The sequence below is a fragment of the Humulus lupulus genome, chromosome 9 (assembly GCF_963169125.1).
Source record: "Humulus lupulus chromosome 9, drHumLupu1.1, whole genome shotgun sequence".
Classification (NCBI taxonomy): domain Eukaryota; kingdom Viridiplantae; phylum Streptophyta; class Magnoliopsida; order Rosales; family Cannabaceae; genus Humulus; species Humulus lupulus.
In genome coordinates, this window is record NC_084801.1 from 23,922,982 (window position 1) to 23,940,038 (window position 17,057).

The window sequence follows — 17,057 nt, forward strand, 5'->3', positions numbered from 1 at the left end:
TAAAGTTCATCTACGCATCTTGTCTCTCCCTGCCTTGACTGGGAATCACTCATTCTAGTACAAAGGGACCAAGTCCAAATGAATCCTCATCCTATTTCTCAGTTAGTGTGTATGAATTGTCCTTTCCCTTTCTTTTTCTCCTGAGTTGCATAGGTCTGGTTTCCTTTACTCTCAAATGTGATAAGCTATTTCAATTCTTGTATTTAATGACCTTATTTGTTTTATTTTTCCTCTGAAATTAGTTTCTCTCTATGTTCTTTGTTCTTTTTGTTTTTCTTGATTTATATTGTTTCTTTATGGGAGTGATTTTAGTAACAATAAGAAACTAGCTTTTGGTGTTGAAGAGAACGACTTTCTAATCATCTCTTGAGTATAGAGCGTATAGTAACAATAAGAAATTTTTAAAGGGATTCATTATTTTGAGTTTTTATTTTCAGATCTACTTGATTTGGTAGTGAGTGAAGATGGGTTTTTCTATACGCCTAATGCTATCGGGCCCCCTTCCGAGTCCAAGTATTTGTATTGAATGGTTATAACTCTCACGCCTTATGGGTGTTTATCGTTTACTCTATTTCTTATAGTTCATTAACTTTACAACATAATTATTTATTTTACAGAAATTTTATAGTCTAATTATTGATTATGAGCTCTCTTTTTGTTGTTTGGTTTGAGAGTACTGATACTTTACAAGGATGATTGGCCTAGCTGCTGATTATTATAATATTGTTGTAAGTTATATAATATGTGAGGGTTTTTGATGTATTCAACTATGTTTAGTTATGGACTTCCCTTTTGGGTGTGTTTGGAAGCTCCTTGTTCTTGCTCTGGAACTGTCTAATTCTAATCTTTTTTTGCTTTTCTTGTTCAAAAACTTTCAGTTTGTTCATAAAGATTGTATACAGCAATGGTGTAACCAGAAAGGGAATACAACCTATGAAATATGTCTTCATGTAAGAATTCAAATGATTTAGATTTCTCTGTTTTTGAAACTTCTTTTTTCGGGTCCTTTTTTCCGGTTGCAGTTTTCATGTGCTACCTAGCAATTGAATCTTGTTGATCTATGCTTTTTATGTGTTCATAATTGAGTAACACTTTTATTTTCTGAACAGGTCAGTACGTTAGAGCTGCCTTTCTACATTTATGCTTCGTACTTCCTATAAATTTCATGATCTTCCTATGCATGCAGGTTCTGAGTTTTTCTCTGTTTGTGGCTTCCTAGTTATAATTTTTTTTCTCAAGTTTCTCAATGAGATTAAATTATCCTATTGTAGTTGGATTAATTAGGTTTTCAGATTCAAACTTTTCTCTAATCTTTATTCAATCTTACTTTCCAAATATGACATTTATATACACGCGATTCTTTGTGAGTCTTTTTCCTTTTTCTTTTTGCTTTGTATAAATGTAGTTTATTCATTAATTGGGTGCTTATCATGAATGGATACAAAATATTAGATTAAACCCTGAAACTATTTGTAATAAGTCTTTAAAGAGAATTAGATGAACTAACTTTTTTCCTTCTCATCAGATTTCTTGTCTCTATTGCATATAGTCTAGTAAAGCATGCCATTCTGTATGCACCAGTTTTTTCTGGCTGCATACTTGATATTTCTTTCTGGATGTAATGAATTAGATGCTTATTTTTTTTAGCAACAATTATCTGGTGGGTTATAGTAGCAATATCAATTTTTAACTTCAGAATGTTTGATTAAAAAAGGTATTTTAAACACTGTTGGAACTGCAAAAAGAAATTCTAAAATTGATCCGGAATAATTCATTAAGATATTTTTGTTGGCAGCCTACACAAGAAGGATCTTGGAAGCATGAAGCATATTTGTTGTTTCCAGTTAATTTGGATGGAACATTGTTGGACAATGCTAACACTATGAAAGCCAAAAAGGAGTTATTCTCAACCACCGATGTTCTTCATATATTTCGATAGGTAGATAGATATGTTTCTTTAGACTTTTTAAATTGAGTTATGTTATCACCTGTGTTTCAGTTCCTCGTCTATATGATACAATGATGTGTACTTATAGTAAAATAGTTGAACCTGAAATTCTGTTCAACAGCTTTGTGCAGGACTCGAGCACATGCACAATTTAGATCCACCATATGCTCATAATGATGTCAAGCCTGGTAATGTCCTCATAACTCATGGGAAAGGACAACCACCACTAGCCATATTGATGGATTTTGGCAGTGCTCGGCCTGCAAGGAGGCAGATTCAATCTCGTTCTGAGGCACTACAATTGCAGGTGTTTTTTTTTGTTCCCCCAGTCGAACACACACACACATGTAATGCATCAGTTACCCTACTATGAATGACATTCATCCAATGCTTTGGTATTTGTATGAGGTCCGAATTTATTTTTTCATAGTCTTAAGAGATAAAAAAATATTGAATTTTTTTAATTAATGGCATATTTGTGAAGACTTGACATGTGTTCATGTTTTGAGGTTTTCTATCAAGTTTTTGCATTTTTAGTTACTGTTTGGATAGCCTCATTTAAAAAACTTATCAAATTACAAGATGTTTGAATTTTTAATTTGTACAATTTAAAAGTTCCTATTGTTAGAATATGCCAAAGTAAATATTTCATACTTGTATTGATGGTGGACTCATTGCTTGTTGTGTAGGAATGGGCATCTGAGCATTGCTCAGCACCTTTTCGAGCTCCTGAGTTGTGGGATTGTCCAAGTAATGCAGATATCGATGAGAGAGCTGATATTTGGTCATTAGGATGCACTTTATATGCTATAATGCGATAATGTTTTTTACCATGTGATTTAAGATTTATTGGTTTAAGTTTTCGGGTCTTTGTCTCCTGAGAGCTATAATATAATTTGATGACAGTGTTGAATGTTTTAAACTAATTTTTGGATTGTTAATACAATGTTGAATGCTTTTAACTTTTTGTTATTTGAAAATCAAGTTCATTTGATGATGCTAGTATATATTAGAAAGCTAATTTTAATTATATAAATAAAAAATAAAAATATAATAGAATAAATTAGGTTATATAAATGAATATATAATGAGAATTTAAACTTATCTAAATATTAAAATAATACGAAAAATGTGTTATAATATCTATTACAATAACACTTTTTATAAGTAAAGAATTATGTTATGCAAACTTCATTATATAACACAAAAATGTGTTATACTAAAGTGTAGTATAACACAAATTTATAAGTGTTGAAATGTGTTATATAATCGACTATAAATAATATAATTAAACACTTATCTATTTATTAAAATAACAAAGAAAGTGTGTTATCGTTGATAGTATCATAACACATTTGTATAACAATGATAAAGTGTTATGTAAAGTACCCTGACCTAGGATAACATAGTCGGTCTTAACACATCAAAAAGTGTTATGGTATGTTTTGATAACACATTTTTGGTGTTACTAAAAGCATTTTTTCTTGTAGTGGAGGGAAATCTCTCGCCTGAATCTCTTGCCCCGTTTTCCCCTTATGATTGTCATGGGGTCATCCCGGGTTCCCCTCAACCCTTGTTTTTGATCCACCCTTGCTTAGCGCTCTCACACTCAGCGCCTTGGTGGAAGACCCTTGCTAGGAAGAAAAAATGGAGGGTAAAGTGCCCTATTTCTACCTCACCTTTTTCTTTTGCTTTTGCAGATATGGCAAAGAGAGTACGGCGATAGGATGCTTTCGAGGCGCAAGATTTTTGTCCTTTACTAGTGTCCTCCATTGTATCCAACGTGTCGGAGAATCGTTTGTTGGAGCTATCTATGAAATATCACATTGGCAAGGAATACAAGTTGTTTGTTCCTTCCAATACCTATTGTATGGCCGATAATCCCCCTGAGGGGTGCGTGGCCATGAGCGAGAATATCTTGAAAACGGGTGGGACCATTCCTCTGCACCCATTTTTTGTCGTGATACTTAATCATTTTGACCTTGCTCCGCTCCAACTGGCGCCAAACAGCTGGCTGACCTTAAGTTGCCTATACATGGCATTCATTGAGCTCAACCAGCGTGCTCCTACGGCTCGGGAGGTGCACTTCATATACAACCTCATGCCAACCCCCAAATCCAAAGGCTTTTATTTCTTACGGAAGGCCAACTCCCAGGTTTCCCTCATAGAGGGTTCTGTTTCAAACACGGGGTCCTGGAAGCAGGACTTTTTTTCGTAAAAGGTCCCCTCTACGTACATGAATGCTTTCGCTCGTCCCCAAGTAAGTACTTCAAACTTGTCGTCCTTTTGCTTTGAATTGGTTATTCCAAAAATTATGCTTATATTTGCAATTGTGTTGATTGTGAAGAGGATTTCGATGACCCTGACATTTCCCGGTTGGAGGCATCGCCAGTGGACAAAAACCTCGATACCGACCCCACCCTAAAAATGGCCGCTCGCCTCTTCAATGTGGCAAACCTGAACCGCTACAACTTGTCCATGGTTTCAGATCCTGATGCATTGTGGTGCATTTTCGAGCGAAGGAAGAAGGTGCCTCTAGTTGTGCATCACTCTGATGGAGGCGATGCAGAGTTGGTGCCCGAGGATGTTTCCCCAGAACACAGGCGACCTCGCCGATCATCTCTGTCTCCTAGGGGGTGCCCTCCTTTGGCCCCTATTGACCATGACATGGCCTTTCACTCCCACGGTCAATAGGTCATGTCGAGGGGCTTCTTCTGTCCCTTTTCTAAGGACTACGATGCTCTCCCTCATGCTTCCCTCAATCCTAGTTCATTGGTGGCTCATTTTCCTGATATTCCTGCGCCCCTCCTCCTTCGGTGAGCGAGTCATCTGTCCCTACCCAGCTAGGCGCCCCTGACTCAGAGGGAGCACCTTGGGTGGGTGGTCATATGGCGAGCTCTTATGGGCAGTGGTATACCCGAGTCGCCAAGGGGCTTCCTGAGACTTATTGGAGAAGTCTTGGGAATTTTTCCATGTCGGAGCTTGGGGAGACTCTTGTACGCTCTTCCACTTGGGTGAGTTCATGCATCTTACATTATCCTTACCTCTTTTTTTTTTTTTGGTTATCATCATTATTGTTATTTTTCTTATGCAGACTTATACAGTGTCCCAACGCTTTGCCGACTCGGCGTAGGACCTCTCCTCGTCGAATGCTGAGAGGGACCGTCTAATGGTCAATGTTCAGGGGCTCGAGAAGGAACTTGCTGACACAAAGCTTAAGCTTGAGAAGGCCCTGGCGAAGGCCTCTTCATCATCAAAAAAGAAGAAGAGGGTGAACGCCAAGGCCGTGATGCTGCAGGACAAGGTTGCTCGCCTAGAGGCCGATCTTAGTGGAGTAGAAGCCAAAATCGCATTGTTGCAGGAGAGGGCCACTTCCTTAGAGGAAAATTTGGCTGATATTGAGTACAAATCCATAGAGCACGCCCTCTGCGGAGTATGAAGGCAAAATCCTAAGTTCAATTTCTCCTCCTTTGGTGAGCAATCCTGCACGCCGTGGCAGGAGGCCCTGAGATTCTGCTTCTGCAATCTTTTCTTTTAATTCAATTTGGATGTATGTTCATTCAAGCTTATCATTTAATTTTTTTTAGTGAAACTTTTATTAGTCCTCTGACATTATCGCAACTCTTTTTTTCTGTATATATATGTGACTATTTGCTTTTGTTCCTCTATGTTTGGGGTCCTTTTGAACCCACAAAATGGGGTTCGATTGATTCTTTTTTTTATATATTTTTTTATTTATCAGGCTTGAGGTCCTTTGGAGCCCTTACGAAGGGGTTCAATAGGTCTCTCTTTGGTGCCTCTTGATTGTCTCTATAAGGATATGTTGACCCTTCGGGTTCTAGTTATCCTTTTATATACTTTTGCGCGCGCTTATTATTTCTTGTGAGAAGCGTCCTTCTCGTCATTATTCATAGTACTATTTTTGCAAGAGTCCCTTTTAGGACCCTTTTTGGCTAGACGGCTTGGTGGCCGCTCTAGGCTTATTGGTGGGTGCTCTTCCTGAGGCATTTCCTCTCGTGGAAGCCTCTGTCTTTATTAGGAAGCACTTTTTTTTTGTGGGACCTTTTGACCTCCTTGATGCTCATAATGGTTGCTAGTCCATGTGAACTCAAGTGATGTCTTGCCAGGTCTTCTTGTTTATTTATAAGGTCTTTTTTAGGGTATAAGGGTCTCGTTTAAGATATAAGGGTCTCATTAAGGACCCTTTTTTTTCTATATACTCTGCCCCCCAAGTGGTTGGCGAGATTTATCTTGGCAAGCACTTTGATCATTCCATTCACACATTTTGATAATCGTAATGCTTAAACAAGAATCTTTACTACATATTCATCTAATGTCACATCATATTCCTCGGAAACAGGTGAAGTACATGGTAACTTAATGTGACTTCGTTCTTACTACATATTAAGGAGACCAAGTTAAACTTATAGCTATTACATTTAAGTTACACATTAGACAGAACAATAACACCATGCCTCAACATGGAGGTCTTACTGATATTATTTCTTTTGATGTTCTGCGTTCCATGCTCTAGGTACCATGGTATCATCCAAGCGTGCAAGCTTATAGGTGTTAGGGGGCACAACCTGGGCAACTTGGTAGTGCGCTTCCCAGTTTTCCCCTAACACACCCACGCTCGGGTCTCGAGTGTTGGGCAGGACTTTCCTTAACACGAGGTCTCCAACCCTGAACACCCTCTCTTGCACCCTTGAATTATAGTATCTTGCAGCTTGTTGCTAATATGTTGCTAATGCTGCGATGTTAGTCTGGTCATCATATTCTTTTACGCAGATGGAGTTAATCTTCATTTCCATCGGAAGGACAGCCTCGCGGCCATAGGCTAAGGCAAAAGGCATCTCTCCAATGGTGGAACGAGGTGTGATCCTGTAGGCCCAAAGCACATTGGGAAGTTCTTCGATCCAGACCCCTTTCAACTTTTCCAACTTTGTTTTCAAGTTCTTTTTTAGGATCTTGTTGATGGCCTCCACTTGTCCATTGGCTTGTGGGTGTACTGTAGCGGAGAAAGTCCTCTTAATTCCCTTTTCCTTGCAATATTCTTTGAATATTCCTCCTTCAAATTGTGTCCCATTGTCGGAGATTATCTTGTAGGGTACTCCAAACATGCAGACAATAAATTTGTTGATGAGGGTGGTGATTTTCTTAGCCGTCATGTTGACTAGAGGCTCTGCTTCCACCCAATTATTAAAGTAATCGACTGCTACAACGTATTTTGCTCCTCCTCTTCCTACTGGCAACGCTCCAATCAAGTCAATCCCCCACACAGCGAAGGGCCACAGACTGGTCATGCTCACCAGCTCATTTGGTGATTATCTGGGGTAATTTGCATGCCTTTGGCACTTGTCACACCTTTTCACGAAATCGCTCGCGTCCTTCTCCATGGTAGGCCAATAATACCCCTGACGTATGGCCTTTTTTGTTGTGGACTTCCCTCCAACATGATTTCCACATTCCCCATCGTGTGTCTCTTGCAAAAAATTTAAAGCCTCTCCCTTACCCACACACCGTAGGAGCAGGGTAGAGAAGCTTCTCTTATATAAGACTCCATCTACTAGGGTGTATTGGGTGGCTTTGTAAGTTAGCTTACGGGCATCTTTTTTGTCCAAAGTCAAGGTCGCGTCATTTAAGTACCTCAAGATGGGTGCAAACCATGACTCCTCAGGGCTATTAACCATGTCGATCTTTTCTTCTACTATGCTCAGCATAGAGAGGTATTCGACAGGGACGGACTCAAGAGTGTCTTCGTCTCGAGTAGAGGCGAATTTCATGAGAGCATCAACATTTGTGTTTTTCTCCCTTAGGATCTATGCTATGGTGTATTTTTTGTACTCCTCCAAATACCCATTCACTTTGGCGAGATATGCGGCCATTTTTGGGCCACTAGCTTGATATTCACCCTTCACCTGAAACACTATCTGTTGTGAGTCACTAAAGACATTCAAATGTGTTGCCTTTAACTCCTTAGCTAGCCATAGGCCAGCCAACTGTGCCTCGTATTCTGCTTCATTGTTGGAAGCCTTAAATCTGAATCTTAAGGCGCAATAGATCTTTTGCCCCTCAGGTCCCGTCATCACTATGCCAACGTTGGCTTCTCCTTTGTTAGATGCCCTGTCTACATGGAGGCTCCATTCTCCAGGCCGCTTTTCCCCTTCACACACTGATTCATTCTCTTCTACTTCTCCCTCCTCATGGGTTCGGTGTGCAAACTCGACTATAAAATCTGCAAGTACCTACCCGTTGATTGAGGTCCTTGGGGTGTAAGTGAAGTCAAATTGACTTAATTCAATCGACCACTTGAATAACCTTCCCGAAGTTTCCGTTTTGTGCAAGACTTAATGGAAAGGGGTGTTGGTGAGCACTTCGATAGCATGAGCGTGAAAATAGGGCCTCAACTTTTGTGAAGCCACTATCAAGGCATATGCTAACTTTTCAATTTCTGGGTACCAACTTTCGTCTGCCAATCGCTTGCTCACATAGTACATGGGTTGTTGCTGGTTCTTTTCTCCTTTAACCAAGGTGGCACTTATAGCATGCTCTGATACAACTAAATACAAGTACACTTTTGCCCATTTTTCTAGCTTGGCCAAAAGGTGTGGTTTTCCAAGGTATTCCTTTAGCTTAGTGAAGGCTTCCTAACAATCTTCACCCTAAGCGAACATTTTGCTCCCTTTTAGGATGTTGAAGAAAAGGAGGCATTTGTCTGTGGATCTAGAGATGAACCTATTGAGGGCTGCTACTCTCCCTATTAAGCACTGCACCTCCTTCTTGCTTCGTGGTGGGCTCATTTCTAGCAACGCCTTTATTTTTTTAGGGTTGGCCTCGATACCACGAGAATTCACCATAAAATCCAGGAACTTTCCCAATGAAACTCTAAAGTTGCACTTGAGTGGGTTTAGCTTCATTCTGAATTTTCGGAGGGTGCCAAACATCTCACTGAGGTCATTTGTGAGGTCTTCTGCCTTCTTTGTCTTTACCAGCATATCTTCCAAGTATACTTCCATATTCCTCCCTATTTGATTCGCAAGAATTCTGTTCACCAGCCTTTGATAAGTAGCACCTCCGTTCTTTAAACCAAAAGGCATCCCTTTGTAGCAATAAAACCCCTTGTCTGTTATAAATGAAGTGTGCTCTACATCGGTCGGGTTCATGGGTATTTGGTTGTACCCGAAATATGCATCCATGAAGCTAAGTAGCTCATGTCCCGCCGTGGCCTCTACTAACTGGTCTGCCCTAGGAAGCGGGAAGCTGTCCTTAGGGCAGGATTTATTGAGGTTAGTAAAGTCCACACAAGTCTTCCACTTTCCATTGGGCTTTGGGACTAAAACTGGGTTCGATACCTATATTGGGTAGAATGCTTCTTGGATAAACCCATTTTCCTACAACTTGTCAACCTCTTCTTTTAAGGCCGCGTATCTTTCTGGGTCTAGTGCTCTCCTTTTCTGCCTCACAGGCCTTCCTTTTGAGTCGATGGTGAGGGCTAACTCAATTGCCCCTACGGGCTATATTGAATCTCCTGTAAATCCATACAGGGAGGTATTGCAAGGATTTATGTGCCAGATGTTTAGTCCCATTTTCTCCAAAGCTGGGCGATATAGGATGTCCACAGAGCTTCCATTATCCACCAAGACCCGATGCACCCTCATGTTTGTAAGCTGGACAGTCAACACCAAGGGGTCATTGTGAGGGAAATGTACACCCTGTGCATCTTCTTTGGTGAAGGTTATTGAGTCATTCTCACCCTTAAAACTCTTCGGGGGGCGTTGCTCCAAACTTAAGATGCACGGTGGTGGACTTCGTCTGGCCTCCCTGGCATAGTTGTCTCGCCCCTTCCTTGATTTGCTCTGAATCCTGGCCCTCCGAAGATGGTCCTGACTTCTCTTTGTACCTTGAGGGCTACCTCTCGTGCCCATGGTGAGGATATCTTTGCAGACCTATCTGCCCAAATGTCCCCTACGTATAAGCTCTTCAATTTCTATTTCCAAATGGGTGCATTTTGCGGTGGTGTGGCCGATATCTTTATGATACTGGCAGTATTTACTAGGGAATCTTTTTGATCAGTCTGTTTTCATTGGCGGGGGCCTTCTGAAAGGGACCTAGTTTTCATTCGTGACGAAGATATGTTCCCTAGCGTAGGTGAGGTCAGTATAAAAAGTGTAGGGGCCCTGCTTGCGCTCATCAATGCATTGGGGCTTCCGAGGCCGATCATCTCTTGTCCCTTAATAGACCCTCTTCTTCTTTGCACCGCTTTGGCTTTCCCAGATTGAGGGTTTTGGTGGGGACCGGTCTTTTCCGGACTTAAGGCTCTTATGACCATCCTCTACACGAATATATTTTTATGCCCGCTCGTAGAAATCATCCAAATTTGTGACCTCTCTCTTAAGCATGTTATCCCATAACTTATTTCCCGGGAATACTCCGGCCATGAAAGCCATTTTCAGCTCCCTGCGAGTCAAGCTCCCTACCTTGGCTGTCTCCGTATTGAACATGTGGATGTAGCTCTTTAGACTATCATTTTCTCCCTGTTTCACGTTAGAAAGGCTGGTGCCTGGCATTGTGTAATCACGCACAGCATGATGTTGCTGAAGAAATTCATCAGAAAATTATTGCCAAGACCTGATGGACCCTGGCTGGAGTCTTTTGAGCCATTTGTAAGCAAGTCCTTTCAATGTGACAGAAAAGCAATGGCATCTTGCCCCGCTACTAATTCCCCTTAATTTCATCAGATCATTAAATGGGTCCAGATGGCACTTGGGATCCGTATTTCCTTCATATGGGGTCATATGAGGCTCCTTGAAGTTGGCTGGGAGCCAGATGGCTTTGATTTCCTTAGTGAAGGGTGACTCATGGTCGAACTCATCATCGACGGCTTGTCCTCCAGATGCAGTGATTATCTTGCTCCGGAGGCTCCTCATTTCTATGTCTAGGTCTTGTCTTCTCTTGTTCAAGGAATCTCTCAATGTGGACGAGTTAGCATTTCCCTTTCCTTTGTCTTCCCAGGGCGCCATAGGAGGTGTAGTCCTTTTATCCGCCCTTTTCTTGTTGAGTTCTTCCCATAAGTCTGACGGTGTTTTCCTTTAAGTGACTTTGACTTCGTTACGAGGGTCAACATTGTTCTTCTGCTCTGTCCACTGGGACTGCTTTAGTGGTCCGGGACGTTCGTGTTGCTTTGTTCGGGGGGTATTACTAGTTGAGAGTCGAGTCCTCGCATCGTCCACTAGGACCATGGTTTCTACCCCCTCTTGCCCTTTCTCTTTTCGCATAGGAAGAGATATGTTTGATTTTCCTTGTAACAGGCCATTCAACACCCCTTGCATGTTCTCTATGGTGGTTTCTAGCCATTGGTTCTTCCAGTGTAGTTCGCGTATCTCCTCCTCGTAAAATCGGGACCTAGAACTCGAGCTCACGGAATGGACTCGAGGATTCTTGTGGGGCCTACGTGTCAATAGGCCCGGATCTTACAGCGGCTTTGGGGGCGGGAACTCGCCGGCGTCTCATGCAGGGGCAGCCGCTAACCTCGGATGATGCTCATCAGATGGGACTGCTAGGGACAAGGCCTCCCTTTCACCTTCGGGATCCCCTGGCTCCTTTGATACATGCACTTTTTCAGGTGGTGGAGGATTCTTCATGGAGGCCTTCAATTGATCTCCATCGAGGTGTACCTCAACCTCCCGTGGTTCTCTCAAACGCTTAGAGCGTCTCGACATCTTTGCTACCGGAATCGATGGAAGAGCAGTGGTTCGACACTTATCCTTCCCACAGATGGCACCAAACTGTTGACGGTAAGAAGTCGTCAATGGAATATGGATGGAAAACTCAGAAATATAAATCAATATATAATGAAAACAAATGAACGTATAGAAACTTGAAGGGAAATGGAAAGTAGGAAATAGAAAGAAAACTAGTATATTGTCCTCAGATCAATCTGGTACTAAAAGAATTTTCCAACCCTCTTCAATGATGAAGTGAGGTTTCCTTTATAGTGGGCTCTAATGGCCCCTAATACATTATGGTCCCAGGGGACCAGATTGTTCACAAGTACGTCGTCAGTGTGGTGGCATAGGTAATAGTGGTGCAGAGGGTCATGGTGTCAGCTCTAGTACATGGCCGGGGTCCGTGGGGATGCCTCCACTACTTATTTAGTACAAATGTCAGAGAAGTGGCACCAGACATTGTGGCATAGGTGGTTGTGGTGTCGACCCTGACACATGGTCAGAGACATGCAGGTAGTGCCTCCACCACTGGTACTAACTTGTGTCATAACTACCCGTCTAGTACGGACATCAGAGTCACGCCTCTGTGCTCCTCATGGTCGTACAAACCATTCCCGTACGCGTTTCTTGTATCTGAAGGTTGCTCTCGTATATCCAAGACACAACCTTGCTCCAAACCCCTTTTTGTTTTGTTAATTATAAGAGGACTTGTTGCCTTGAATGTGATAAGCATGTGGGAGTCGTACCCCGCTGGTGACACCTTCCTTAGAAAATGGAGAAGGGCCTCATCAGTGGGGCATATGCTTATACCATAGAGGCGTGTCTCGCGAGATGGATCCTCGCACTTGGGCATGGCAGAGGCGTGGCCTTGCATGGCCTCACGAGACTATGATGCGCGACTGGAAAAATGGGGCCTTGCGCCAGTGCGCAGCAAAGGCGTGGCCTTGCATGGCATAGCGAAACACGACGGTGCCTCACGAAATGGGGCCCTACACCTGGGCGAGGCAGAAGCATGGACTCATGTGGCCTCGAGACGATGATGCGCGGCTAGCGAAATAGGGCATTGCACCAGAGCACAGTAGAGGCATGGCCTCGCGGGACATGATGGTGCCCCGCGATATGGGACCCTACACCAGGGCGCGGAAGAAGCATGGCCTCGAGTGGCCTCGAGACGATGATGCATGGCTAGCGAAATAGGGCCTTGCGCCAGGGTGCGGCAGAGGTGTGGTCAACCAAGTACAAGGTGAAATCCAAACTCGAGGAACCAAAATGGTGGTGTACCTAGAAAAATTCAAAACAACATTCGAACAGTTCAAATATTACACAATTGAACAAGTCCCAAGGAAATAGAACTCGAATGTTGATGCCTTAGCTTGACTTGCGACAACTAGAGAATTCATCACACTCAATGTGGTCCAAGTATAGTTTCTACCACAACCAAGTATCACCGAGCGAGAAATAAACAAGGGCAACATGATCGATTTGCAACCAACATGGATGACACCTATAATCGACTACCTCAAAACCGATAATCTCCTTAAAGACCATAATGAAGCTCGAAAGTTTATGTACACGATTCCTAGATATACTATCTTGGAAGGAAAATTGTAATAGAGAGAATATTCCATGCCTTTACTATGATGTGTAACTCCACCTGAAGCATACAGTATCCTCGAATAAATCCATGAAGGATTTTGTGGAGACCACGCAGGGGGGCCTAATCTCTCAAAGAAAGTCATAAGGCAAGGATATTTTTGGCCTACGCTCAAATTGGATGCATTCACATATGTTAAACATTGTGATAAATGCCAACAGTTCGCGTCGATACCACGAGCTCCACGAACTAGGCTCACCATTTGTAGTATGGAGAATAGACCTCATAGGGTCCCTACTAATGAGACGAGGTGGAGTTAAATATGCAATAGTAGTTGTTGACTATTTCATCAAATGGATCAAGGCTAAACCTTTAGCAACTATCACCTCAAAAAAGGTCCTTGAGTTTATTGTAAAGAACATCATATGCCGATATGAGATGCCAAGGAAGAGAGTTTCCAAAAATGGAACCAAGTTCAATATCAAGTTATTCTCTCAGTTTTTTGAATGAAATGGAATCAAAAAGAGCTTCTCCTCAATAGCCCATCCCCAAGCAAACGGTCAGGTCAAAGCTGTAAACAAAACACTAAAGAGTTTTATAAAGAAGAGGCTCAAGAGGCAAAATGTAAATGGCCTGAAGAACTACCACAAGTTCAATGGGTTTATAAAAGGACAGCTCAAACTTTGACTAGGCATACACCCTTTTCATTAGCCTATGGCTTCTCGGCTATGTTGCCAATCAAGGTCAAAATATAAACATTGTGACAAGAAGTGTATACATAAGACTCAAACCAATTCCAGCTAAAAGAACCCATAGACCTGCTAGAAGACAAGTGAGATAAAACTCAACTTAAAAATGTCATATGCCAACCACGCACCACAAGGTACTTAAATAAAAGGTTTCGAGACAAGCCCTTTGGAGTTGGAAATTTGGTACTCAAACGAGTATTTTTGGCTACATGAGACACAAATGCAAGCGTCTACAAACTAGCTCAATTAAATTTTGGAGGATGTTTATTTAATTGTAACCAAGCTTGTATTTATTTGGCTGTATTATCAATACAATACTATTCATTTTCATTTGATAATTTTTTGCTTGCAGTTATTAATCAAACAACCTAATATTTCACAATCATAGGAGTTAAAGGGGGCATATATGGTATACCAATAATACCATAGGCTCAAAAACATATATCAAAATAAAAAAATTTAACAAAGTGCAAGGACAATTAACGAAGCACGAGCATGATTATATATTAAGCCCAGATTGACCAACTAACACACTTTAAGTTGGAAAATTTCTGGCAAGAGATGTTTTAACCTCGAAACCATACCCGTGGGTGAGGAAAAGAAGTTGATAATAAGCAGGTAAATAACTGGACAAATCAAGCTATAAACTATTTAATATTTTTGCAAAAAAAATATATATTTGGTTTAAGTAGTAGTCGATGTAGAGTCCCAGAATTTTACTTAGCTAGTTAGATAGTAGTAGTAGGAGTAGTAGTAGTAGTAGTAGTAGTAGTAGTAGTAGTAGTAGTAGTAGTAGTAGTAGTAGTAGTAGTAGTAGTAGTAGTAGTAGTAGTAGTAGTAGTAGTAGTAGTAGTAGTAGTAGTAATAGCTAGTAGTAGTTATAGTATGATAGTTACTGTGGATTTCAGTTCAAGCCGGGACTTAGTTGAATACTCGTAGCAACAATTATAGATTTTATAAGTTTAACATATAGATTAAGAATATTAATTATAACATAAGGTTTGATTAATATAGCTGATTATAAAGATGTCATTTATTATACTATAAGGTTTAGATAGAACTAATAAGATTATGACACTTATCATGTGCATATTTGTTGAGAAATTAAGTATTTTGATGAATAGTTTTATAAAAGAAATATTTAAAAAACATAGGACCTGCCAGCAGCTTTAAAACCATATTATGACTGAGTTAAACCTGATTAACCAATTCAAATTAAGCTGAAAAAGTGTAATGACGTGTCTAATATTTCAACGTATGTCGATATATCGCAGCTATAGGGGCGATATATCGCCACACGGGGAATACGAAAACAGGTCAATTTCACATAAACGAATCGACGAACACTCGAAACATAAGTCCAGGCGATATATCGCCTATGATGGGTGATATATCGCCCCTAGGGTAATGTTTTCAAACATTTTTAAAACCAATCTCATTTCATTCCTTAACCTCTTGACTATCCTATTAATGTTTTGACCGAGTCTTAAGCCTCATTATTTTTATTCAAGCTAAAAGGAGGTAGTTCACTCCTTGAACTCTATAAATAGGACCTAGTACGCAGCCATTTCTCTCATTCTTCAAGCTGTGTTCAGAGCCTCCAAGCTACTAGAGTTACAATAGAGTGATAAACACTTGGGTTGGGATATAAGCTTTATAAACACTTGGGAAGTAAGATAAATAGTATGTTTTTCAATATCAAGGTGTAGTTCGGTTCTAGTACATCCAAAGGTAATCCTAATCTTAAGTTTCCTTTAGTTTTCTTTACTCAAATCCTAACCCATTGTTTTCCATTCTTGGTTAGGTATTGAAGTTCTTTGAACTTAAGATTTCTTTTCGGTAAGTTTCTTCTCGGTGGTTTAGTTCTCTTGTTTATCACCTCTTATTTTTTTAGAAATACTGACCATTCTTATTGTTGGTTTTAGGAGTGTTCCACATCTCGTCCTTGTTCTCCCATCTCGGTTTTGGTAAGGAAAATAGGATAGATCTTATATGTTTATATGATATATTATGTTTTATGTTATGTTATCTTATGTTATGTTATGAAATGTTAATATTATGTATAGTATGTTTATAGTCCTTGGGCATATGACTTGTCTAACTAGCAAGCCCCAATAATTTATGGGCATATGACTTGCTTAGCTAGCAAGCCCCACAAATCTATTGGGCATATGACTTGTTTGGTTAACAAGCCCCAAGAAGTATGATGGTCGTTGTAGTATTATATGACAATATGTTTTTAGTATATGTTTATGATATAGTTTATGTATATGTCTTATGTTATTGGTAGATTTTTCTTACTAGGCATTAGGCTCATTCCTTTATTTTTTATGTGTGCAGGAAAATAGATATGGCGGCGAAAGGATTCGTGATAGCTTGGCCTGTGTATTGAGGAAGAATGGATTCGATGGACTGCATGAATGATTGAGGACGACGTTACTTTTAGTCTTTTTATTGTGTTTCTATGTATTTTTCGCACTTAGTTTGTAAACAAATTTCATTTAAGTTTAAAGTTATGTTTTGTTTTCAAACAATGAGATCCCATACAATACATTTATGTATTTCAATAATTACTTTGAGGTTTTTAATAAAGTTGTGAATGTTTCTTATGCATGTTTTCTCGAAAATCGTATCTATGTATTATTAGTTTTAATGGTCCAAAATCTTAGAATTAGTTGGCTCATTACAGTTGGCCTCGACTAAAACGAGATCGAACCAAGAGTAAACAAACATACCATACACGATAGTATATGGAAATTCAAAGTAAGCTTGAAACTTACTTGTATGAATAAACAAGTACGAGAAACTACCACACATAATGAAGACTTGAAATATTTCAACAATAAATATTGGGCATAATATGAAGGAAAATTCAGAAGTATATATGTACCTAAACTATCATCTTAGAAATTTAGATATAAACTACTATAAAAGTTAGAAAAGTAATTACAAAAGCAAGAAATATAAAATAACTCACCAATTCGAGCTATATATTGTCTCGGACCCAAGGGCCTTAATTAATTACAAATAAAAAATAA

The 17,057-nt window shown here is 40.3% G+C and overlaps 1 protein-coding gene across 1 annotated transcript; it reads left to right on the forward strand.

The window, feature by feature from the left end:
• The first annotated feature begins 2,047 nt into the window (after window positions 1-2,047).
• Window positions 2,048-2,901, forward strand: LOC133801031 (uncharacterized). Its single transcript, XM_062239159.1, has 2 exons — window positions 2,048-2,255; window positions 2,638-2,901. Exons 1-2 carry the CDS (start codon window positions 2,091-2,093, stop codon window positions 2,767-2,769), a joined length of 297 nt encoding a protein of 98 aa, XP_062095143.1. The 5' UTR covers window positions 2,048-2,090; the 3' UTR covers window positions 2,770-2,901.
• The last annotated feature ends 14,156 nt before the right edge of the window (window positions 2,902-17,057 follow it).

Coding starts and splice junctions, on each gene's coding strand:
- LOC133801031 (XM_062239159.1), top strand. CDS start 2,091: ATGCACAATTTAGATCCACCATATGCTCATAATGATGTCAAGCCTGGT. Junction 2,256..2,637: donor CTGAGGCACTACAATTGCAG/GTGTTTTTTTTT, acceptor CTTGTTGTGTAG/GAATGGGCATCTGAGCATTG.